Raw genomic sequence first — 25,459 nt, 5'->3', positions numbered from 1 at the left:
GAAGCCCGTCTCTACTAAAAATACAAAAAATTAGCTGGGTGTGGTGGTGCATGCCTGTAATCCCAGCTACTTGGGAGGCTGATGCAGGAGAATCACTTGAACCTGGGAGGCAGAGGTTGTGGTGAGCCGAGATCGTGCCATCGCATTCCAGCCTGGGCAACAAGAGCGAAATTCTGTCTCAAAAAAAAAAAAAAAAAAAGATGAGCAGGTCAATGTGGTGGAGGTAGAGCTTTGAGATATCTATGCCATAAGGGCAGAAGAAATGTCCTTTTTAGTTTGTTTGTTTTGAGACGGAATCTTGCCCTGTCACCCAGGCTAGAGTGCAATGGCACAGTCTTGCCTGGCTGTAACCTCCGCCTCCCGGGTTCAAGAGATTCTCCTGCCTCAGCCTCTGGAGTAGTTGGGACTACAGGCGAGTGCCACCACGCCTGGCTAATTTTTTCATATTTTTAGGAGAGACGAGGTTTCACCTTGTTGGCCAGGCTGGTCTCAAACTCCTGACCTCATGATCTACCTGCCTTGGCCTTCCAAAGTGCTGGGATTACAGGCGTAAGCCACTACACCTGGCCAGAAATGTCTTTAAGGTTAGTACATGGCTGCATAAAGTACAAGGGCCAAATAACTGCTTTCTTTATACAAGGAGATCAGGAACCTGGACAAGGCCAGAGGGATAGTACATGTGCAGAGTGAAAATGCAGTTCAGCTCAGAAAGGCAGAAGGATGTCATGTGCAGAGAAACCAGATTCTAGGTTGTACAGAGGACAGCTCTAAGCACTGCTAACACACATTGTTATGGCTGGAAGTTTGAATATATTTGATCAGCATCTATTCCAGCAATGGACAAAGACAGGGTTGTGAATTAAAACGAACAAAACTCTCAAAACGATCTTAACAAAACGAAGCTACTCCTTTCTAGATCAGAAGTCAGCCTGCTAGTCTGTGGGTTATATCTGACTCACAGATGTTTTGTTCGGCTTGCATGGTGTTTTAGGAACTTCCCATTAAAAAATCTATATATTTAGCAAATAGGACCACTATTTCCATAAGGGAACGAGCAGCGAGAGCTGAGAAACACAAATGCATATTGTAGAAAACACATCATATTCCCAGTTTTCTATAGTTCCCTCCACTTCCTGTTATCTCACATTCAAACTGACTCTGACTTATTATTTTTTACCCATTGCTATGGTTTCAATGTGTCCCTTCCAAAATTCAGGTGTTGAAACTTAATGGCCAATGTAATGGTATTAAGATGTGGGGCCTTTAAGAAGTGTTTAGGCCAGAAGGGTTGCTCTCTTGTGAATGAGGTTTATGGGATTACAAGAGGCTTCATGGGCAAGTGATCACTTGAGCCCAGGAGTTTGTGACCAGCCTGGGTAACACAGTGAGGCCCCATCTCTACAAAACATAAACAAAAATTAGCTGGGAGTTATGGCGAGTGTCTGAAGTCCTAGCTACCTGGGAGGCTGAGGTGGTAGGATCACTTTGGTCCAGGAGGTCGAAGCTGCAGCTGCACCACTGCACTCCAGCCTGGGCGACAGAACAAGATTCTGTCTCAAAATAAATAAGACAAAAGAGGCCTCATGAAGCCTTCAGCCTGCTTACCTTCTGCCTTCTACCATGTGAAGCCAATAGGTTCCTCCCCTCAGGAGGATGTGGCCCATATCAAACAAATGAACCTGCCAGTGCCGTGATCTTGGGCTCCCAGCCCCTAGAATTGTGAGAAAATAAATTTCTGTTCTTTATAGACCCAGTTTCGGCTGGGTATGCTGGCTCATGTCTGTAATCCCAGCACTTTGGGAGACCGTGGTGGTCAGAGTGTTTGAGCCCAGGAGTTCTCGATCAGCCTGGGCAACAACATGGCGAAACCCTGTCTCTACAAAAATACAAAAATCAGCTGGGTATGGTGGCGCATGCCTTAGTCCCAGCTACTCGGGAGGCTGAGGTGGGGGGAATGCTTGAGGCCAGGAGGTCAAGGCTGCAGCGAGCTGTGAACCTGCCACTGCACTCTAGCCTGGGTGATAGAGCTGAGACCCGATCTCAAAAAAAAAAAAAAAAAAAAAAGAAAAAAAAAAAGGTGGAGAAGCAGGGTGTAGGGTAGGTAGGGTAGTATGCTTTCGGTAGAGCTGTTACAGAGAATGAAATGGAAAAGGAAGCAAGAGATAACCAGTGAGTCAACAACACCAACGACCGAAAAGCAAAAAGGAATGGAGATGAGAAAAGGCATGTCATGTTCAACAGGTCCAAGGTCCAAGAGTACCTGAAACTTGTCGCTCTTCCACTGTTTCTTGGCTCAGGGAATGGTACCACTGTCCAAGTTTTGCTGGTTAGAAATATAGAAGGTATTCATGATATCTGCCTCCCTTATGTTCATTATCCAAATCATCACATAGGCAACAGCCAAAGGAAAAAGCACGTCAAGTAGAGAGAACCACATATGCAATGTTCCTTTGTTGAAAGACAACATGGTGGGTTCTGGAGATTAAAGACCTTTTAGTTTGAAATAGAAGGGGATAGATCATGAAAGGTCTTATAGGACACATTAAGGATTTTGTTTTTTGTCCCGAGAGCAGTGAAAGCCATTGACTTCAGGTCTGAAGCAAGGCAAGAGAGATGGTCAGATCCAGGTTTTTTTCGTTTTTGTTTTTTTTTTTTTTGAGATGGAGTCTCACTCTGTTGCCCAGGCTGGAGTGCACTGGCATGATCTTGGCTCGCTGCAACCTTTGTCTCCCAGATTGAAGTGATTCTCCACCACAGCATCCTGAGTAGCTGGACTACAAGGACGTGCCACCATGCCCAGCTAATTTTTGTATTTTTAGTAGAGACGAAGTTTCACCATGTTGTCTAGGCTGGTCTCGAACTCCTGACCTCAGGTGATCTGCCTGCCTCAGCCTCCCAAAGTGCTGGGATTACAGGCATGAGCCACTGTACCCGGCCAAGGTTTTGAAAACAGCTTCCTAGCTGTAGAATGGAAAACCTATATGAGATTATAAAAATATTATGCTAAAAGAAATTGGTGATAGTGGTAGAAAACCTCTGCCAGTTAAGTGTTGACAAGAATAATCTAGTTGAAAGGGAATGGCTAATTACACAGGACAGAAAAGAGATAGTTGCTCATGTTTTATAACAGACAAGTCCTGTCTTTAGACCTGGGTAAGGGGGCCTCTGTTTACTTGGCCCTCCTCTTGCTGTAAAGGACAAGGAGCCCATGAGGTCAGCGGCCATGCTTGCCTGGAGCCTGCACTTCTCTTTTAGACTGACTAGATCTGAGGGCAGAGTGAGCTGCCGATTGTACATCACCATTTGCGGAGGGGGGGGATGTGGACATACACCTGGACATGTTGGGTGCATGTATGGCCTTTCCGTGTGGCAGGTGAAGTTGGGGATGGGAGGAGAATGGGGTCAGTCCGGGGACTCTGAGAACTCTAAATTCAAACATGGACTTCCAGATCATATGAAAGTGGATCTGTCAAGGTAGTACAATAGAATGTATTTTATATAATAGTTTGTTATCTTGATTTACTTTTTAAATATTTAGACAGATGGTGTGTGGACCTCCATAGCCACACTCTTGCTTAGGCTCTACAAATTTAGTGCCAGGCCTAATAACAGTGCATGAGAGTATAATGTAATGCAAGGAGTAACAAATTCATGCAGGCAAGGGTATAGTTTAACTGGGCTCTTAAGAAGTCCGATTTTCCAGACCTGTGTGCTAGAGATCAGAGAATGAGTGGTGCAAGTTTCCAGGCACTACATTAATGTATGTTAGAGACACTTTCCTAGATCAGGAGGGCCAACAATTAAAAAATGAATTCAATTGTAATGGTTTTGGTGTGATTTTGAAAAGCTTCTTGAATATGGCGTAAGTTGAGTGTGGAAAGGACCTTAGTGATCACGTAATCAAATTTGCTAACTTAACAGGTAAGAAAACAGAGGTCCTAACAAGTGAAGCAGCCTGACTAAGGTCACGAAACTAGTGCGTTAGTAGATGATTTCCAGCCTAATCCACTCAGTCCACTCTCCCACCAATGCTAACTTTCTTGAAGACATCTGCTGCCAGTCAATTCCAATTAGAAAGTTTTCATGTTACATATTAAATACTTTTATTACTTTAAAAAATTTCAGGCACATAAAAATAAGTCCATAAACCAATATTAAATTTGACTCCAAAACATCCTCTTTTTTTTTGAGATGGAGTCTCACTCTGTCACCCAGGCTGGAGTGCAGTGGCACGATGATCTCGGCTCACTGCAACCTCCACCTCCAGGGGTCAAGCGAATCTTTTGTCTCAGCCTCCTGAGGAGCTGGGACTACAAGCATGCACCACCACGCCTGGCTAATTTTTTTTGTATTTTTAGTAGAGATGGGGTTTCACCATGTTGGTCAGGCTGGTTTCAAACTCCTGACCTCAGGTGATCCACCCACCACCGCCTCCCAAAGTCTTGGGATTACAGGCGTGAGCCACCCACCACTCTTGGCCGAAAAAAAAAAAAATTCTTAAAAATATTCTTAAAAAAATGAGTAAATAGGCACTGTCACCCCGGGTGGAGTGCAATGGCACAAACTCAGCTCACTGCAACCTCTGCCTTACAGATTCAAGGGATTCTTCTGCCTCAGCCTCCAGAGTAGCTGGGACTACACAGGCGCGTGCCACTACACCCAGCTAATTATGTATTTTTAGTAGAGACGGGGTTTCACTATGTTGGCCAGGCTGGTCTTGAACTCCTGACATTGTGATCTGCCCGCCTTGTCTCCCAAAGTGCTGGGATTACAGGTGTGAGCCACCGCGCCCGGCCACATTCCTTATCTTTTAAGCTAAAACCCATCTCCCCAAATTGCTTATTTTCGAAGCAAAAATCAAAGCACATGCTTACAAAACATCGAACACGCAGTGTGCTTACTAAATGCTAAAATACAGAAACCTAAAAAACAATTCTTGCTTTTCAAACATCTATAAATAATCGCCAACGAATTTTTCTTGGCAAGTCTAAGTTATAATAATAATAATAATTTTTTGAGACAGAGGAGTCTTGCCCTGTCGCCCAGGCTGGAGTACAGTGGTGCAATCTCGGCTCACTGCAACCTCCGCCTCCTGGGTTCAAGGAAGGGTTCAAGCGATCTTCCTGCCCCAGCCTCCCGAGTAGCTGGGATTACAGGTGCACGCCTCCATGCCCAGCTAATTTTTGTATTTTTAGTAGAGACGGGGTTTCACCATGTTGGTCAGGCTGGTCTCGAACTTCTGACCTCGTGATCCGCCCGCCTCGGTCTCCCAAAGTGCTGGGATTACAGGCGTGAGCCACCGCGCCCGGCTATAATAATTATCATAAAATTTAAATCTTAAGGCCGCACATGGTGGCTCACGCCTGTAATCCCAGCACTTTGGGAAGCGGAGGTGGGCCGCTCACCTGAGATCAGGAGTTCGAGTCCAGCCTGGCCAACGTGGTGAAACCCCGTCTCTAATAAACACAAAAATTAGCCAAGCATGGTGTCGGACGCCTGTAGTCCCTGTTACTGGGGAGGCTGAGGCAGGAGAATCGCTTGAATCTGGGAGGCGGAGGTTGCGGTGAGCCGAGATCGCGCCACTGCACTCCAGCCTCGACAACACAGCAAAGCTCCGTGTCAATAAATAAATAAATAAATAAAATAAAAATCTTAAGGGTCTAGTCACAACAGTTCAAAAAAGTCTCCAAACACAGGGAGACTCTCACCTTCAAGCTTGTAATACGAAAGTTCTAGATTTGCTGGAAGTTATCTCCTTCAATGGATTACAACACATGATCTACCAATAATAACGTACCTTGTCACCACATCAAATGATTTTGAACACTTCCCATCAATCGACTACCGACTAACAAAAAGAATGACTTGATTCCCGGCAATTTTTTCTCTTCTGAACTGAGCATTTCCGAAATCCAGCTTTCTGAACGCGCAGATGCAGGGTGAGAGGCACCCCAGGAAAAATGGAGGGGAAGGTGGTACAAGTTAAAACAGTCTTCGCGGCAGCAGAGACGATCGCTACCTCGGCCACGGCAGATCTGGGGGTCCGGGGCGGGGGTTCTTCCCTGATATCCACCGGGCACGCGAGTTCACGCCAGCCACAGTGGAAAGCCCTCCCCTCGCAGTGCGCTCCGCCACTAGCCGCACCCCGCCGAGCTCTGACCTCCAAAGAGGGGCCTTATGGCGATCCCGCCCCTTTGCCTGATGTTTGTGCCTTTGATTGGCTCTTAGGTGGATCCCTCAGCGTGGCTCGCCCAATGGAGGTCCCGGCCGGTGGCCTGGCCGCTCCGCCCCTTCCCTACCCCTCGCTGAGGGCCCGCCTCCTGCCCCGCGCCGGCTAGCGGAGGAGAGTAAATACAACAGGAGCGCAAAATGGCGGAACCGCCGAGCCCTCTGCACTGTGTCGCTGCCGCGGCCCCCACCGCCACTGTCTCGGAGAAAGAACCGTTTGGCAAGCTGCAGCCCTCCTCCCGGGACCCTCCGGGTTCTCTGTCCGCCAAGAAGGTCCGGACTGAGGAGAAGAAAGCACCGCGGAGAGTGAACGGAGAAGGGGGCAGCGGCGGGAACAGCAGGCAGCTGCAGCCGCCGGCAGCACCTTCGCCTCAGAGCTATGGCAGCCCCGCGTCTTGGAGCTTTGCCCCTCTGTCTGCTGCTCCGTCCTCGTTCTCTTCTCGGAGCAGTTTCTCTTTCTCCGCTGGCACGGCCGTTCCCTCCTCAGCCTCCGCTTCCTTGTCTCAGCCGGTGCCGCGCAAACTGCTAGTCCCTCCTACGCTGCTGCACGCTCAGCCGCACCATCTCCTCCTGCCCGCCGCCGCCGCCGCCGCCGCCGCCGCCTCGGCTAACGCCAAGTCGCGCAGACCTAAGGAGAAGCGGGAGAAGGAGAGGAGGAGGCACGGTCTCGGCGAGGCCCGAGAGGCCGGCGGGGCCTCCCGGGAGGAGAACGGGGAGGTGAAGCAGCTGCCCCGAGGTGGGTGCCGTGCGGGGAGGGGGAGGGGAGGGCGCCGCGGGTCCCCGCCGCCCCCTGGCGCCCACGGGGCCCGGGAAGGGGGAGCGCGGCGGCCGCGTGCGCCGGCCTGGACGGGCCGGGAGGCGTCCGGTTTTCAGCAGAGGATTTTGCAGTTCCCAAGGGGACAGGAAATGGAGCCTGTAATTTCGGTTGCAGAGAGGGGGATGGCCGACACTCTTATTTTCTGTATCGTTTCTTCCTCCCAGTTAGTGCGCTGCAAGGTTTGTGAAAATCCGTCTTGAGGACTCCCCTAGGTTTGTTTGGCTAGGGAGAGAGATGGAGGGAACGGGATGGGGGAAGGGTTTGGTCTTGTAAAAGATGCTTGATTGATTGTTAGACCATTTAGACGTGGTTGCGGGAATTCGTATTTGTGACACAGCGTTCAACCCCGGATAATCCTGTCAAAAAAGGGGTGTGGAGAGAGCACTGGCGTCAGCTAGAAGCTACCAGAGGCCTGAGCTTTTCATCCCTATTAGGGAAATGAGGTAGCGTGCAGGGCCCGAAGTGCGCTGTTTCGTAAGGTACCCTCCCTGCACCCTACTCTCCGCTGCGTGTTCTTAAGTGTTTTGGGTGGTCCTGTTTGAAATACCACCCTTCTGAAAGAATTTTCAGCCATATTATTTTTTTCCCTGCAGCAAATGATAAAACCAGGAGCTTTGACGATTTTTGGCCAGATCAAGCGGCTGCAGAATGTTTGAGCATTAGAAAAAGGCAAATTCTTAAGGGTTCTTGTCAGACAGGGTCGGTTTTGTTTTTAAATGTAGGCTAGTCGTATAATTTTTCAGGTGTTTACACCACTTCAGCTACGGATACACAATGATCTGACAACAGTGCAACATACAGACTAGTTGAAAATCAAATCTTTATGTGATCGCAAGCTTAAAGCGCATAATCTTTATTATAAATGTGCACTGCTACACAGTGTTGTCAAATAACTTTTTGGTTTTTAGAAAAAGAAATGTCAAGCAGTTTTAGCATTGCTGATCTAACAGTAGCTCAGATCATGAAAAATTCTCTGTTTGGATTATAATGGTTTGTTTTCACAACTTAAAACATGTTGCATGTGCATGTAGCAATAGTGTCACTTCTTCCTTGATATTTTTTGCCTGTAGCAAAGCTTTGACATCTAAGCATAGCCATCAGGGACTCTGGTGCAATGTAAATATCTTTCAGCTTCTGGGAGTGCTGTTTCTAGGAAAGTGGTTTTGAGGATGGGGTTTTGGTACTTTTAGTCAGGAATTCCAGGTGGTTAGTATTTTAAAGCTATTTTGTTTTAACGATTATATGTAAAATTTAGGAGATAAGTGCCTGGAAGTTTGTCCATGTGCAGCTTGGTATCATCACTAGTGTTTGTGGTGTGTAAACTGCACATTTGCTCTAAGTTCTCTGAAAGAGGAAGTGAATATCAGTATTACATAGTTGGAGTAATGGAATATTTGAGAAGAAATAAGTAAGCATTCTTTAACAATTGTAACTTAAAATGTGGAGTACACAAATGGTACTTAAAGTGAAATGGCTGTTAAAGAGGAATTTTTATAGTCTTTTCAATTACATTTAGAATCCTTTTGAGGGTTAACACTAATATTATTAATCCTGAATATAAACAGTGACAGGTTTTACATTAAGATGTGGGAATGATCTTTTCCCATGACCTGTGTGGGTTTTTTGGAGTAGTGACAAGATATTAACACTACTGTAAGGTTTTCATTTTTTCAGACAAAAATGCTATCTTGTTGAGGAAAAACTATCAGAGAAAAAGATTGCTTTTCAGTGTCTTGGTGGTAAATTTAACGGTGAAAATTTTTCCCTCGTAACTTGGGGAATACTTACATCTTTCTAAAGTTTAGATTTAACTGAATTGAGGTTCTGTTTTAACGAATTAAGAAGATTCTTAAATAGCGGTATTAACAAGTGGTATAGCAAGAATACATATATGCCTTTATTATAGATATAATTGCAAATATGAAAGTCCTAATTTGCAATACAATGCTCATTTCTCTGTGCTTTTTGTAAAAATCTTAGTGAATGGGTGACCAAGTGTTTGTTTAGGTATATACCTCTTTTTAGTGTTGCCCTAAATTGGCTGTGCATGGTTCAGTAACCCCTCAATTATCCACAGCTGGCTGATTGAACAGTCTGAGTCAGAACCAGACATTAGCTATAAAGACACCTAAACAAGGAAGAGATTCTCCCTCAACAAAACAGAACTGAACCAAACACACTCGAAAGACCTAGCCTGCACCCCAATTTGATTAAACAGTTAAGCTCCTGTATTTATTAATAGTAGGGCTTTTAAAAAGTCCTAAGTCAGAACTGCTTTATTTTTACATTGGTGACCATTCTAACAGAACGTATTTGGGTTGAATGAAAGCATGTATATGAAAGGGCCTGGCAGGGTATTTAGTAAATGTTATTTGAGTCTGAAGCGTAGTTATTAATTTTTTTAACCCTATAACTAATTGAAAGATGGGTGAATGCTGATAGAGGAAGGATCATTGACAGATATGAAAGTTAAGAATGATGAACAAGAGAATTATGAAAGTATATTAATATGGCCCCATTTAGTACCAGGGCCTGATGCCTCAGAATCTTTAAGACCATCTAATCATAGTGCTGTAGCTGACTTGACTCACCAAGTAAAAGTTAAATTTCTTATAAAAAGGAAAAGTGCAAAACAGTTTAGATTTTTTTTTTTTTTTTGGAAACAGAGTCTCGCTCTTGTTGCCCAGGCTGGAGTGCAGTGGCGCGATCTCTGCTTGCTGCAACCTCCGCCTCCCGGGTTCAAGCAACTCTCCTGCCTCAGCCTCCCGAGTGGCTGGAATTAACAGGCACTCGCCAACATGCCTGGCTAATTTTTGTATTTTTAGTACAGAGGGGGTTTCACCATGTTGGCCAGGCTGGTCTCAAACTCCTGACCTTGTGATCCTCCTGCCTTGGCCTCCCAAAGTGCTGAGATTACAGGTGTGAGCCACCGTGCCCGGCCAACATTTTAGATTTTTAAAACCAGAAAATAACCTGATTTTAGTGCTTATGGAGGTAATTTACTGAAGAGTTAGTCAATATTCTTGTAAGACTGAATAAATTGTAGAATTGGTAAGTGTGGAAAGTAAAAGTGGACATATACCAACGGTATCCAAAATTTAGAATTATTTTATGGCAAACAACACAACAAATATTTCATTAGCTATCAATGTGCCTTCACTGACTCCAGTAACCAGTAAAATTTGTATAGATCTTCTAACTTCTGTTAGTACTTTTGCTTTGTATTTGTTAACTTACTTTTTTCCTTAAAATGACCCTGTGAAGTATTTCAAGACAAAACCAGAGCATTTCACTGAATTTTTGCGTTGAAAGTGTAGTTGCAGGATTTAACTCTAATGAAAATAGCATCTTTTCTTAGAATCAAATAATTTGAGGTATATAAATGTGAGTGATGTCAAAGGGATGGGTGTCTAAAGATTTTTCTAACTACACTCTCCTCCAGTATTGTTACTGCACAATTTTAGGTTAAATTCATATTCAGAGTTTTTATCGTATTACTAATTATTTGTCTCTGCTGAGGGAATAATTTACTATGATTTTATTTTCTTGTGTAACCTTTTGTTTTTCATGTCTCATTTTTTTCATTTGCTTAGTTTTCTCTGGCAGAGTCTTTCTGTACCCTCCAGTAGCTCCATAAAATGCTTCTCAGTACAATTTTCCACATGGGCAAATCTGTCAGATAAACTTACCTGTTCCATTTGTTCCTGTAGACATCCCTTCTGGGGCCAGGTGCGGTGGCTCACGCCTGTAATCCCAGCACTTTGGGAGGCTGAAGCTGGCGGATCGCCTGAGCTCAGGAGTTCAACACCAGCCTGGGCAACACGGTGAAACCCCATCTCTATTAAAAATACAAAAAATTAGCTGGGTGTGGCGGCGTGCGCCTGTAGTCTCAGCTACCTGGGAAGCTGAGGCATCGCTTGAACCCGGGAGGCGGAGGTTGCAGTGAGCTGAGATGGCGTCATTGCACTCCAGCCTGGGCGACAGAGCAAGACTCTCGCTCAAAAAAAGAACAAAAAAAACAAAACAACAACAACCAAAAAAAAAACAAGACATCCCTTCTGTAGCTGTCCTTACTGCTTTAGCCTGGGTTGTTTCCTCTTTAGGCCTGCTGCATAGCTATTACCTTGGGACTTTCCTTAGCTGACATTCTGGGAATTTCTTTAACTTTTGTTGAATTTTATTTTTCCGGATCTCATGCCTGCCTTTTGGTTTCTTCCTTCATTTTGGATTTCATTTTTACCCTTTTACTTGACTGGCAGTTGAGAGATTTCTGCATTGGAAATAATTTTCCCTCAAAAGTTTGAAGGTGGTGTTCCATTATTGCCTGGTTCCCAAAGTAGATGTTAAGACGTCTCGTCTCCAAAAAGTTGTCTATTCTACTATCTGGGGAATTTCAATCCTTTCACTGAATTTTATAATTTATATATTTTTTTCTTTGGTTTTTTTCTTCACATCTCACTCTTCCTTCTTAACTTTCACTGAATTTTACTTTATTTTTTTTTTTGAGATGAAGTCTCGCTCTGTTGCCTAGGCTGGAGTGCAATGGCATGATCTTCTCACTGCAGCCTCCGCCTCCTGGGTTCAAGCAATTCTTCTGCCTCAGCCTCCCAAGTAGCTGGGATTACAGGTGTGCGCCACCATACCCAGCTAATTTTTTGTATTTTTAGTAGAGATGGGGTTCCTCCATGTTGGCCAGGCTGGTCTTGAACTCCTGTCCTCAGGTGGTCTGTCTGCCTCGGCCTCCCAAAGTGCTGGGATTATAGGCGTGAGCCACCGTGGCTGGCCTTGACTGAATTTTAAAGTTTTAGCTTTTGTTTTTTTGAGACGGTCTGGCACTGTCGCCCAGGCTGGAGTGCAATGGCGCAGTTTCAGCTCACTGCAACCTCTGCTTCCCAGGTTCGCGTGATTCTCCTGCCTCAGCCTCCCGAGTAGCTGGGACTGCAGGCGCACTCCACCACACCCAGCTAATTTTTTGTATTTTTGAGTAGAGATAGGGTTTCACTATGTTGGCCAGGCTGGTGTCCAACTACTGACCTCATGATCCACCCGCCTTGGCCTCCCAAAGTGCTGGGATTACAGGTGGGAGCCACTGCGCCTGGAAAAGTTTAAGCTTTTAATAAGAATTTTTAAGAGCTCCTGTCCTTTGTTTCAGTATTATAGTATTTTGTTCCTTTTTCATGGGTGCAACATTTTCTGTTTCCTCTTCAAGGGTATTAATTACAGCTTATTTGAGGTGTTCTTCTGTTCTTCATATTATTTTTAGTTCTTCTTAATTATTTCTGTTTGTTTTGGTTGCTTTCTTTTAGTTGGAGGTTTTGTTCAGATCTTTGTGGTCATGAGCAAGGTTAATGACTAATGGACTGCTGTGTTTTTAATCTTCATTTCTTTTCTCTGGGTAGTGGGTAAGAAGGCTTTCAGTTTCTTCAGATAGATGTCCTTTAATTTTCCTGTCTCTGTGTGGGTGGAATGATGGAGAGAGGAGGGGTGTCTTAGTCACTCGGGCTGCTATAATAAAATACCATAGAATGGGTGACTTAACAGAAATTAATTTTTTTATAATTCTGGCGGCTGGAAGCCTGAGGTCAGCATGTCATCATGGCCAGGTTCTGGTTAGGGCTTTTTTCCTGGTCTGTAGATGACTGCCTTCTTCCTGTGTGCTCACATGACTTTTCCTATAATGGAAAGAAAAATCTCTTCCTTTTCTCTTTATAAAGCTACAAATTTTATTGTATTGGGACTGTGCCCTTTGACCTCATTTAATCTTAGTTACCTCTGAAAAGCCTTATTTTCAGATACAGTCACATCGGGCATTAAGGCTTCAACATATGGATTTTGGGGAGGCATGATTCAGTCCATAGCGAAGGGCTTGGCAGAGGTAATGAGTTTGTATGACAGGGTTCTAGTGCTTCATGGGGGAAGACAGCTACAAGTCTTGTCGTTCATTTCATAAGTTTTTACCTAGCCTCCCTGTTTTCACACCAGCATTTCAGTTCTCTTTTCTGTGAGGGATACCCCTCATCTTGGAGCCACTCTGATTCAGTTTTGCTGAGGACCATACCTCTTGTTCCCTTAGGAGTGTGTGTTTGTGGGTATTCTGCCCTATTTCCTAGCGCCCTCTGATTTCTGAGCTTTTCTGGGGGTATTGCAGGGTAAAGAGGATTGTTTGTCATTATCTCTCCCATTATGCTAAGGCATTTACCATTCTACCATCAGCTTTTGTCTTTATACGTTGTATTTCAGGTAATAGTTACAGTGTCTCCTAGTTATGTCAGAGGTGGAGTGTGTGTTTGTCTCTTTTTTCCTACTGTTTGGGTATTTTTTTTTTTTTTTGAGAAGGACTCTCACTATTTCACCCAGGCTGGAGTGCAGTGGCACAATCTTGCTCATTGCAACCTCTGCCTCCCAAGTTCAAGCGATTCTCCTGCCTCAGCCTCCCAAGTAGCTGGGACTACAGGTGCCCACCAACATGCCCAGCTAATTTTTGTATTTTTGTGGAGATGGGGTTTCACTGTATTGGCCAGGCTGGTCTCGAACTCCTAACCTCAGGTGATCTGCCTGCCTCGGCCTCCCAAAGTGCTAGGATTGCAGGCGTGAGCCACCGCGCTCGGCCTGTTTGGGTATATTTTTAAGAGACAGGAGTCTTGCTCTGTTGCCCAGGTTGGAATGCAGTGACACAATCATAGCTCAATGTAACCTTGAACTCCTGAGCTCAAAGGATCCTCCTGCTTCACCCTCCCCAGTAGCTAGGACTACAGGTGTGCAACCACGCCCCGATACACTTACTCTTTTTGAGCTGATATACATCTGTTATAAAGGGATGATATTTTCACAGGGTGATTGTTAGAATTATGTGAACATGGTATGTTGTAGAACCTGGCATATTGTTAGGCATTCATGAGGGATGCTAGTTCCTGACCTTTCATACCTAACACATTGGAGACATGTAGTTTCACTGAATTCACAAGTAAGTATAATTTGTCTGATTTTCCCACGGTGTCCTGGTTTCTGAGACCACCTGATATGTTAGAATGAACAATACTAACTTTTTGAAAGAAGTTTGTATTTCAGAAGTTTTAAGTTGATTATAATAAATCTCATTTTTCACCAATCTCAAGTGAATTAAACTTTCAAGTAATGGATAAACTACCTAAAATAGGATATTGAAAAATAATGATAAACTGAAAACTTCAAAACATTTTCATTTTTGAGTATACATTAAACTTTATGTTGTATATTTTATTTTTTCTTGAATTACAGATTGAAAAGTTTAACTTTTTAATCACAAGATTTTTAATTAATACAAAAGAAACCAGTGTACATTGAATTCTGGGTGTACCCATTATGCTACTTCAACAGTTTTTTTCACCTCCCCTCCTCCACTTATTTATTTATTTTTGGCTCTAGCATTTTAAAGCATATTCCAGACATAAATAATTTCACTAAGAAACAATTAGAGCTGACTTTTTTTCCCCATTACATAACTAATAGTGCTTATAAAGTTTAAATTGTGGCCGGGCGCGGTGGCTCATGCCTGTAAACCCAGCACTTTGGGAGGCCGAGGTGGGTGGATCACCTGGGGTCAGGAGTTCGAGACTAGCCTGGCCAACATGGTGAAACCCCGTCTCTACCAAAAATACAAAAATTAGCTGTGTCGGACGCCTGTTATCCCAGCTACTTGGGAGGCTGAGGCAGGAGAATTGCTTGAACCTGGGAGATGGAGGTTGCAGTGAGCCAAGATGGCGCCATTGTACTCGACCCTGGGCGACAGGCAACAAGAGCGAAACTCTGTCTCAAAAAAAAAAAAAAAAAAAAAAGTTTTAATTGTGTGTGTATGTAAATGTATAAATATAAGTGAGATTCTTCCTCTACCCCAAACTATCATTAATTGATGTATCTCCAATATCTTAACCCCCATACTATCATTAATTTGGTATATTGCCAGTCTAGATTTGCTTTTATATTTTCCGGATTAGCTCTTGTTAAAAAGTTATTTTTAGAAATTGTGATAAAATACATGTACCTTGACTTTTTAATATGACTGACTTTTTGAAGATACCAGTCCAGCATACCTGTTAATCATGCAGATTTTCCTGTATTCATAATTTTTAAATAATTGTCTTATTGTGGTGATATTTACTTTGTATTTCTTGTAAATTGGAAGTTAACTATAAAGACTTGATTAAATTCAAGTTAAACAATTTTGGTGAGAGTGTTTCCTAGGTACTCATATTACATCTGGATCAGGAGGCATACAGTCTTTAGATTGTCCCATTATTAATGATGCTAAATTTGATTACTTGATTGAGGTGACCACGAGGTCTCTCCATTGTAATGGTTGTCTTTTTTTGTTTGTTTTTTTTTTGTGACAGAGTCTTGCTCAGGCTAGAGTGCAGTGGCTCAATCTCGGCTCACTGCAGCCTCTGCCTCCCAGGTTCCAGTGATTCTCCTGCCTCAGCCTCTTGGGTAGCTGGGATTACGGGCGCATGCCACCATGCCCAGCTAATTTTTGTATTTTTAGTAGAGACAGGGTTTCACCATGTTGACCAGGCTAGTCTTGAACTCCTGACCTCAGGTGATCCGCCTGCCTCGGCCTCACGATTACAGGCATGAGCCGCCACGCCTGGCCTGTAATGGTTCATTTTTATATTTGCATTTAGCTTGTAATCTGTGGGGTGATGCTTTGTGAATATCCAATTCCCTGTCTTTTACTTAATAACATTTTCTTTTTTGTTTTTTTCTGAGATGAAGTCTCACTTTGTCGCCAAGGCTGGAGTGCAGTGATGTGATCTTGGTTCACTGTAACCTCCACCTCCCAGGTTCAAGCGATTCTCCTGCCTCAGCATCCCAAGTAGCTGGGATTACAGGTGCCTGCCGCCATGCCCGCCTAACTTTTGTATTTAATGTTTTTTTTTTTTTTGAGATGGAATCTTGCTTTTGTCGTCCATGGTAGAGTGCAATGGTGCGGTGTCGATTCACTGCAGCCTCCGCCTCCCAGGTTCAAGCGATTCTCCTGCCTCGGCCTCCTGAGTACCTGGGATTACAGACGCCTGCCACTATGTTGGGCTAATTTTTTGTATTTTTAGTAGAGATGGGGTTTCACCATGTTTTCCAGGCTGGTTTCAAGCTCCTGACCTCATGATCTACCTGCCTTGGCCTCCCAAAGCTCTGGGATTACGGGCGTGAGCCACCGCACCCAGCAACTTTTGTATTTTTAATAGAGACAGGGTTTTACCATGTTGGCCAGACTGGTCTCCAACTCCTGACCTCAAGTGATCTGCCCGCCTTGACCTCCCAAAGTGCTGGGATTACAGGCGTGAACCACTAGGCCTAGCCTTAATGGTATGATGTTGTTAATTATCCCAGCCTAACCATTTCACTGGGGGTTAAAGAATGATGCCAAATGATTTCTAAATATAAAATGAATTATTTTGGGGGGTGGGAAATTCAGTATAAATTGCTCCTCCTATGTCTAGTTTAAAATTTGGCAATCTATTTTGATTTCAGATACCAGAGTAAATACTGTAAGTTTATTGTTACCTGTATGGTCAGAATCTTGTGGTAAACACTTTTATTGAATTCTTAATTCACCATAGTTTGAATTTTGGAAGGCCACTTGCACAGTGCTTGTAGATAAAGATTGATTGTAGTAGTGCAATTACAGTTGGTAATCTATTACAATATTGGTAACATGGCCAAAAATAAAAAAGACCTGCCAATTTTTAAATATAGCAAATATATATTAATGATACTGTGTATAATTTAAAATTATAATCTCTATTCCATAATGTCCTCTCTTGGCTAATGTAAATTAACTGTATACCCATATGAATTCCCATTAAACTAGATTTTTTTTTTTTGAGACAGAGTCTCACTCTGTCACCCAGGCTGGAGTGCATTGACTCGATCTTGGCTCATTGCGACCTCTGCCTCCCAGGTTCAAGTGATTCTCATGCCTCAGCCACCCAAGTAGCTGGAATTACAGTTGTGTGCCACCACGCCCAGCTGATTTTTGTATTTTTAGTAGAGACAGGGTTTCACCATGTTGACCAGACTGGTCTTGAATGCCCGACCTCAAGTGATCCACCTGCCTTGGCTTCCCAAAGTGCTGGGATTATAGGCTTGAGCAACCGTGTCTGGCCTTGAACTAGATTTTATAAAGTCCTTCAGAGCAGGTATTGTTTTAGTGATCATTTATGACCTTTCCCTTACTCTCAGTGATTAATCTGAAGAAAAAATATATAATACCTTTTCATTAAGAAATTAATTTTATCAACCATCTTTGCATTGCATATTTAAGTAGCTACTTTTGTTAGCTTTTTTTTAATAGAAGAGTATATATTTCCTGTAGATATTTAACTCAGAGCCACTTTCACTGGTTTGTCATTGGAGCAATATATGGAAAGCAGATGTCCTGGGATAATATTCTGGTTGAATTACTGATGAATTTTATATCCTAAAGGAGTAAATATTCACTATTACTCACTTTTCTCATTTGATAATAATGAAAGTACCAAAATTTGTAAATTTTGTCAAGCACTTCTTTCTTTTTTTAAATTATAGATGACTGGCATCTATATCAAGCACTTTTGAGATAAGTCATAAGCTTATGCAGTGAGTACTTAGGTGCACCATGAGCTGGGATATGAGCTCTTTGAGGACAGAAACAATAATAATCATAGCTAAGATTTATAGACCTGTACTCAGCACTTTACATATACTGTGGTTTTATATAATTTTCACAAGTCCTTTAAAGTTTAATTAGATATTAGCCTTTCATAAATACCATATGGAAGTTAAGAAAATTTAAATATAAAGTAGATAGTCTGATTTCAGAGCCCCAGTTCTCAAATACCTTGCAAACTTTGTTAAATTTGTTTTTAAATCGCCTTCATCCAGAATCATACTTTGCGTTGTGAGACTATCAAATGAATGAACTGGGTTTTGGAGAAAGAGTAGAATTTAGGTAAATGGAGATGATGGAGACAGGCTTGTTTGGGGTAGGGGGGTGGGATGGTGTAAATAAGATTGTAGAGGCAGGAGGGTGTGTGGCATGTTCGGTGGTGCGTGAAGAGAACCACTGGCTGAGATTGATGCTTTTGTACAAAGTTGGAAGTTAAGATGGCATGGCAGTTGAAAGTCGGCCACAATGTGCCTTCCTTTTGCCAGGATGACTTTTTTTTTTTTTTTTTTTTTTGAGATGAGTCTTGTTCTGTTGCCCAGGCTGGAGTGCAGTGGCATGATCTTGGCTCACTGCAAGCTCCGCCTCCTGGGTTCATGCCATTCTCCTGCCTCAGCCTCCCGAGTAGCTGGGACTACAGGCGCCTGCCACCACGCCTGGCTCATTTTTTTGTATTTTTAGTAGAGACTGGGTTTCATGGTGTTAGCCAGGATGGTCTCGATCTCCTGACCTCGTGATCCACCCGCCTCGGCTTTCCAAAGTGCTGGGATTACAGGCGTGAGCCACTGCGCCCGGCCAAGTTCAGACTATTTTGTGGGCAACAGCAAGACACGGTTTTTTAGGAGGGTGATAATATATTCAAATTGGTATTTTAGCAATAATAACTTTGGCATTGTGTAGGGTGGATTGGCTGAGAGAAGAATTGGAGACAGATATTGAAGACTACTGTATTAGTGAAATGAAGTGGTTTTACTGATAAAATGATTGGTATACTTGGACATGGCAAGGAAAACCTAGAGAGAAATATATGATAAAGCATCTTGATTATTGAATATGTAGCAAGAAAGAAGGATTCATAGATATTTTCATGGCTTCAGATGAAGAGAATAAGCATATCACTGAAGAATTGAGAGTTGGCCCGCAGAACTGAGTTTGAAATGTAGGCAGGTACCTTATATTAGAGTTTTGTTATCAGATAGAACTCAAAATTAGTGGTGAGTCAGTAGTAAGGGTTAAAAATAACTGCTCGACATAGAAAGGATTCTGTTTTGTGTGTGTGTGTATGTGTATGTGTATGTGTGTCTGCCTCCGTGTGTGGAGGGGACCCTTTTAGAACTGTCCTTACAGTGGCAGATAGCAGTAGTTTTTTTTTTTTTTGTTTTTTGTTTTTGAGACAGAGTCTTACTCTGTCACCCAGGCTGGAGTCCAGTGGCATAATCTCGGCTCACTGCAACCTCCGCCTCCTGGATTCAAGCGATTCTCCTGCCTCAGTCTCCCAATTAGCTGGAATTACAGGTGCCACCACTACGCCTGGCTAATTTTTGAATTTTTAGTAGAGCTGGGGTTTCACCATAATGGCCAGGCTGGTCTCAAACTCCTGACCTCAGGTGATCCACCCACCTTGGCCTCCCAAAGTGCTGGGATTACAAGCGTGAGCCACCGTTCCTCACCAATAGTTACTTTTTTTTTATGAGGAGCAAATAATCTAGAATCCTTCTTAGTTCCTAGGTAAGCAATTAACTGTTCAGTCTTCCAGCCCCACCCCCTAATTTTCCTTATTTGTCTTCTGCCACTAAGTTTCAGCATTTGGTTTGGTTTTGGGCCCTTTGTACTCTTCTTTCTGGCTTTTGCTAATTGCCCTGGTAGTTTTCTAGTGTCCATTGTTAGCACTCCTCAAATTTTAACTTAGTCCATTTTTAAATCTATATAAATTGCCTCCTTGACATTTAATATGTCCTTAGATATTTTTTAAAACTGTAAAATTAATGTGTTCACAACTTTCAGTCTTCTTTATCCAGATTTGTCTTGCTATGTATGTTCCTTGTTTCAGTACTATATACCTAGTGACTCCATCTTGAAAACTGAATTTGTACCCACTGCTCTCATTTAACTTGTAGCCAAATCTTGTTACCACTCACTGTCTTTCATATCTTTCCACTTTTGCTCTGTCTTTTCTACTAGTTTTAGTTCAAATTACCATTATTTCTTGCCAGGATTATTGCACAGTTGCCTCCTTAGTGGGCTCCCTGTTTCAGATCCATGCGCTTTCACTTCATTCTTCATGCTATATAGTCAGAGTGATAACCAGATATCTAAATGCATATAGTCTACAGACATACCACCCTGAACCCTGTATCTCGTCTAAATGCATGTCTAATCATCTCACTTTTCTGTTTATGGGATGAAGTTCAGATTCCTTGAAACGTCTTCCAAAGCTCTGGATGATCATATTCTTGTTTTGTTCTTCAGGTTCTCCTCAGTGCTCCTTGCCGCCTAGAACTTTCTCTACCCATTTTCTTTCCATCCCCAGCTCCACACTTTTACTACACCTAGTTAATGTCTGCTCATCTCTCTAGGTCTCAACCTGAGAGGGAGGCCTGTGCTCCTCTATGACTGGGTTAGGTTCCCTTCACTTTGTTCTTCTCTTATCCTGACTTTCTTTACTTCATTTTCATGTTTGTTTTTTGTTGTTTTTGAGATGGAGTCTCGCTCTGTTGCTCAGGCTGGAGTGTAGTGGCGCAATCTTGGCTCGCTGTAAACTCTGCCTCCTGGGTTCAAGTGATTCTCCTGCCTCAGCCTCCCGAGTAGCTGGGATTACAGGCGCCTGCCATCATGCCTGGCTAATTTTTGTATTTTTAGTAGAGATGGAGTTCCACCATGTTGGCCTGGTTGGTCTCAAACTCCTGACCTCAAGTGATCTGCCCACCTCGGCCTCCCAAAGTGCTATACAGGCTTGAGCCACTGTGCCCAGCCTTCTTTCCTTCATTTTAGTAACTCGTTTGTCATCTTTGCTAGACCATAAGTTCTGTGATAGCTGAGTCTGTGATTATCTTCTTTTGGATCAGACCTTCAACTTCTGGATACATATTTGGGAACTGAATGAGTTGCAGTATATTTCAGCCCTTTTTGCCTGCTCAGAAGAGATGCCTGATTATCATTTAGAAAAACAATTGGCTGGTATTTCAAACTGAAAACAGCAGAAGGGTGATAATGGGATAAGAAGTTGACCAGCGGCTCATAGACAACAGGCAAATTGTCAAGTGGAAAGGAAATAAACTGTGGGTAAATACTAACCAAATTATATTTGACAAATTGAGTTATCAGAATTGCCATTTTGTATAACTGCACATAGTTGAAACTTAGCACTACATTGTATAAAAAAGATATTTTGCATATTAAATTTTTTTTTTTTTTTTTTTTTTTTTTACTATTTTTATTCTTTGGCACATAGTCTTGCTGTCACCCAGGCCAGAGTGCAGTGGCTTGATTATAGCCCACTGTAACGTCGAACTCCTGGGCTCATGCAGTCCCCTTGCCCCAGCCTCCTGAGTAGCTAGGACTACAGGTGAGCACCACCACACCTGGCTGATTTAAAAAAAGTTTTTCGTAGATATGGCCTCTTGCTGTGTTGCTCAGGCTGGTCTTGAACTCCTGCGTTCAGGCAATCCTCCTGTCTTAGCCTCTGAAAGTACTAGGATTACAAGTGTGAGCCACAGTGCCCAGCCTGTATTGTTAAAGCTGTGTTAACCAACAACAGTTCGGGAATGAATAGATAGAAGTAAAGGAGGGAATACTTTTTCTTATTTTGGAATAGTGGCATTTTGAGTAACTGTTCTGTGTTCAGAAGTAACCATATTTAAGTACAGTGTAAATTTTTAGTAAAATTTTACCTGTTGTGCATATTTCCATATATATAGAATTATGAGTGAAAACATACATGTTGTGTAATATACAATGGAAAAACCATAGGACTGAGAATCAGGAGCCCTTAGGAGCAAATTCTTGCCCTACCACCCATTTGTGATCTGAAGGAAAGGAGTAAAACCTGTGCGAGGGTAAGGGTCTTTATCTGTAAGATAAGAAGTTTGAACCAAATACTGAAGTTCTTTGTGAGTTCGTTTGACATTTTATAATTGTATGATTTTTTTGTAATCATAATAAAAATTGCCTAAATAAATTTTCTAATTATAATAATATATGTTCGTTGTAAAAATAATTCAAATTTTAGGAAGAAAAGCATCTGAAATACTATTGTTTTAATGATTACATTTTCACTTAGTGTATTTTCACTTAGTATATACATGTATATAATTTTTTATGCATGTGCTTTTTTATATGTGTACAAATCTTATATATACATAAATGATTTATTTTTGAGATGGAGTTTCGCTCTGTCATCCAGGCTGGAGTGCAGTGGCGCAGTCTCGGCTCACTGCAACCTCCACTCCAGGTTCAAGCGATTTTCCTGCCTCTGCCTCCCGAGTAGCTGGGATTATAGACACGTGCCATCATGACTGGCTAATTTTTGTATATTTGTAGAGACAGGTTTCACCATGTTGGCCAGGCTGGTCTTAAACTCCTGACCTCAGGTGATCCACCTTCCTCAGCCTCCCAAAGTGCTGAGATTACAGGCGTGAGCCACTGTGCCTGGCCACATATATGATTTTTTAATGCACACAACATTGTTTATGTGTTCTGCAACCTGCTTTTTTCATTTAGCAGTATATTAGAAATACTGTTCCACGTCAATACATGTAGAACTATATTATCAATTTTAATTGCTTACCTAGTATTCATGTTTGCATTATATGTATAAACCATAATATATTTAACTGATACTATATTGTGGGACATTAGATTCTTTTTTCTGTTGTAAATGATGCTAAAATAAAACTTCATGTGTAGGCATTTATTCACTTAAAACTTAGGATAAAGTTCTAAAAGTTGAATTATAGGGGGTAAGGGGAAAGTTAAAGATACATATACTTTAAATTTTGATAAATAATGCTTTCCTGAAAGATGAACAATTTGCTTTATCACTTGGATTATATATGAGACTGTCCATTTTTTACATTCTTTCCAATGCTAAGTTTTCTCAGATTTCAAAATCTTCCACGTTTTGATTGTTGAAGATTTTATTATTTGCATTTATTAATGATTAAGATTAAACATTTTTTCACATTTCACTTATATGTTCATGTGCTTTGCCAAGTCTAAGGGCCTTATCCTTTTCTTTTTTTAAAAATTGATTCGTGAAACTTCATATATTAGAATATTAGCCCTTTACTGTTGGAATTTTTTTCTCTCTAAACTATCATTAGTTCATAAACATTATTTAAGGGGGTGTGCTTGGTCTTTCATACGGAAGTTTTATGTTTTTGTGTATTCAAATTGATCAGTAATTTAATTTTTTGGCTTTTATTTCTCTGTCTTCCTTTTTTTTTTTTTTTTTTTTTTTTTGAGACGGAGTCTCACTCTGTTGCCCAGGCTGATGTGCAGTGGCGTGATCTCAGCTCACTGCCAGCTCCACCTCCCGGGTTCACGCCATTCTCCTACCTCAGCCTCCCGAGTAGCTGGGACTACAGGCGCCCGCCACCATGCCCGGCTAATTTTTTGTATTTTTAGTAGAGACGGGGTTTCACCATGTTAGCCAGGATGGTCTCGATCTCCTGACCTCATGATCCGCCCACCTTGGCCTCCCAAAGTGCTGGGATTACAGGTGTGAGCCACCACACCCGGCCTCTCTTTTCCTTTTTTTTAAAAAATAGAGACACAGTCTTGCTGTGTTGCCCAGGCTGATCTCAAATTCCTGGCCTCAAGCAGTCCTCATGCCTTGGCCTCCTCCCTGTGTTGGAGTTATAGGTGTGAGCCACCTCGCCTGGCTGTTCTGGCTTTTATTTCTTAGAAAAGTTATTTCTACCTTTAGTTCATAACAATATTTTCTTAAATAGCCTATTATTATTTTATATGACATTATTGATTAAAATCTTTGCTCTGTTTAGAATTTATTTAGACACAAAATTAGGAATCCAAATTAATTTTGTTCCAGTAATTAGTTGTTTTAACATCATTTATTGAATAGTCCTTCCTTTCCACAAAGATGTAGGATGCTAATGTTTATCATACTAAAATCACATGTGTAGTTGGGTCTGTTTTTAGATTTGCACTTTTTTACATTTACCTCTGTAAGTTTGTTTCTGCTCAACCAGCACCCTCATTACTCTATCTTTAGGATAGATTTGATATCTATAGGACAAAAATCCCGATACTCTTATTCAGAATTTTCCTGGCTTTTTGAAACATTATTGAATTATAATTTACATAAAATAGATTTGCCCTTTTTAGGTATATAGTTTTATGAGTTTTGATGAATAGTTGATAGCCACCAGCAGAGTAATGACATAGCAGATTTTTATCACCACAGAAAGTTCTCTCTTGCTACTCAGTGCTCTCCCATCATCTCTAATCCAAGGGTGATCTGTTTTCTGTCTCAGTAGTTTTGCCTTTTTTAGAATGTCATATAAGTTGAATCATACACTAGCTTTTTCGGTCTAGCTTTTTTCACTTGTTATATTGCTTTTGAGATCCATCAGTACAGTTGCATGAATCAGTTCATTTATTTTTATTTCTGAGTAGTAATTCCTTTTGTGGAGATAGCACAATTTGTTGCTACAAGTTGATGGACATTTGGATTGTTTCTAGTATTTTGAAGATTGTGGGTAAGCCTGCCCTAAACATTCACCTAGAAATATTGTAGTGGGTGGCCGGGCACGGTGGCTCACACCTGTAATCCCAGCACTTTGGGAGGCTGAGGCGGGCCAATCATGAGGTCAGGAGATTGAGACCATCCTGGCTAACATGGTGAAACCCCGTTTCTACTAAAAATACAAAAAAGTTAGCTGGGCATGGTGGCAGGCGCCTGTAGTCCCAGCTACTCGGGAGGCTGAGGCAGGAGAATGGTGTGAATCTGGGAGGTGGAGCTTGCAGTGAGCTGAGATGGCACCACTGCACTCCAGCCTGGGTGACAGAGTGAGACTCCATCTCAAAAAAAAAAAAAAAATCTTGTAGTGGGCTGGATGTGGTGACTCATGCTTGTAATCCCAGTACTTTGGGAGGCTGAGATGGGCAGATCACCTGAGGTCAGGAGTTTAAGACCAGCCTGACCAACACAGTGAAACCCCATCTCTACTAAAAATACAAAAATTAGTCAGGTGTGGTGGCATGTGCCTGTAATCCCAGCTACTTGGGAGGCTGAGGCATGAGAATTGCTTGAACCTGGGAGGCAGAGGTTGCAGTGAGCTGAGATTGCACCACTGCACTCCAACCTGGGCAACAGAGTAAGACTCTGTCTCAAAAAAAAAAAAAAAAAAAAAAAAAAAAGGTTAGAGTGGATATATGTTTTCATTTTTCTTGGGCAAATACCTAGCAGTGGGATTTTTTTTTGTGTGTGTGTGTGACAGAGTCTCACTCTGTCACCCAGGCTGGAGTGTAGTGGTGTGATCTCGGCTAGGTGATTCTTGTGCCTCAGCCTCCCAAGTAGCTGGGATTACAGATGCCCGCCACCACACTCGGGTAATTTTTTAAAAATTTTAGTCGAGATGGGGGCCTCACCTTGTTGGCCAGGAAGGTCTCGAACTCCTGGCCTCAAGTGATTCACCTGCCGTAGCCTCTTAAAGTGCTGGAATTACAGGCATGAGACACTGTGCCTGGTCCTAGCAGTGGAATTGTTGGGCTGT

General features: G+C 42.4%; 1 protein-coding gene across 5 annotated transcripts in view; it reads left to right on the top strand.

Annotated features, from left to right (window-relative positions):
- Positions 1-6,369: 6,369 nt before the first annotated feature.
- RSBN1L (round spermatid basic protein 1 like) overlaps positions 6,370-25,459 on the top strand; it is a 97,177-nt gene continuing 78,087 nt past the window's right edge. For all 5 annotated transcript variants that reach the window (XM_054559589.2, XM_054559590.2, XM_054559588.2 and 2 more), the window contains exon 1: positions 6,370-6,964. In XM_054559589.2, coding sequence (XP_054415564.1) covers positions 6,370-6,964 — 595 coding nt within the window. The remainder of the gene's footprint in view (positions 6,965-25,459) is intronic.

Source organism: Pongo abelii, chromosome 6 (genome assembly GCF_028885655.2).
Source record: "Pongo abelii isolate AG06213 chromosome 6, NHGRI_mPonAbe1-v2.0_pri, whole genome shotgun sequence".
NCBI lineage: Eukaryota > Metazoa > Chordata > Mammalia > Primates > Hominidae > Pongo > Pongo abelii.
This window is presented reverse-complemented; position numbering and strand designations above follow the sequence as displayed.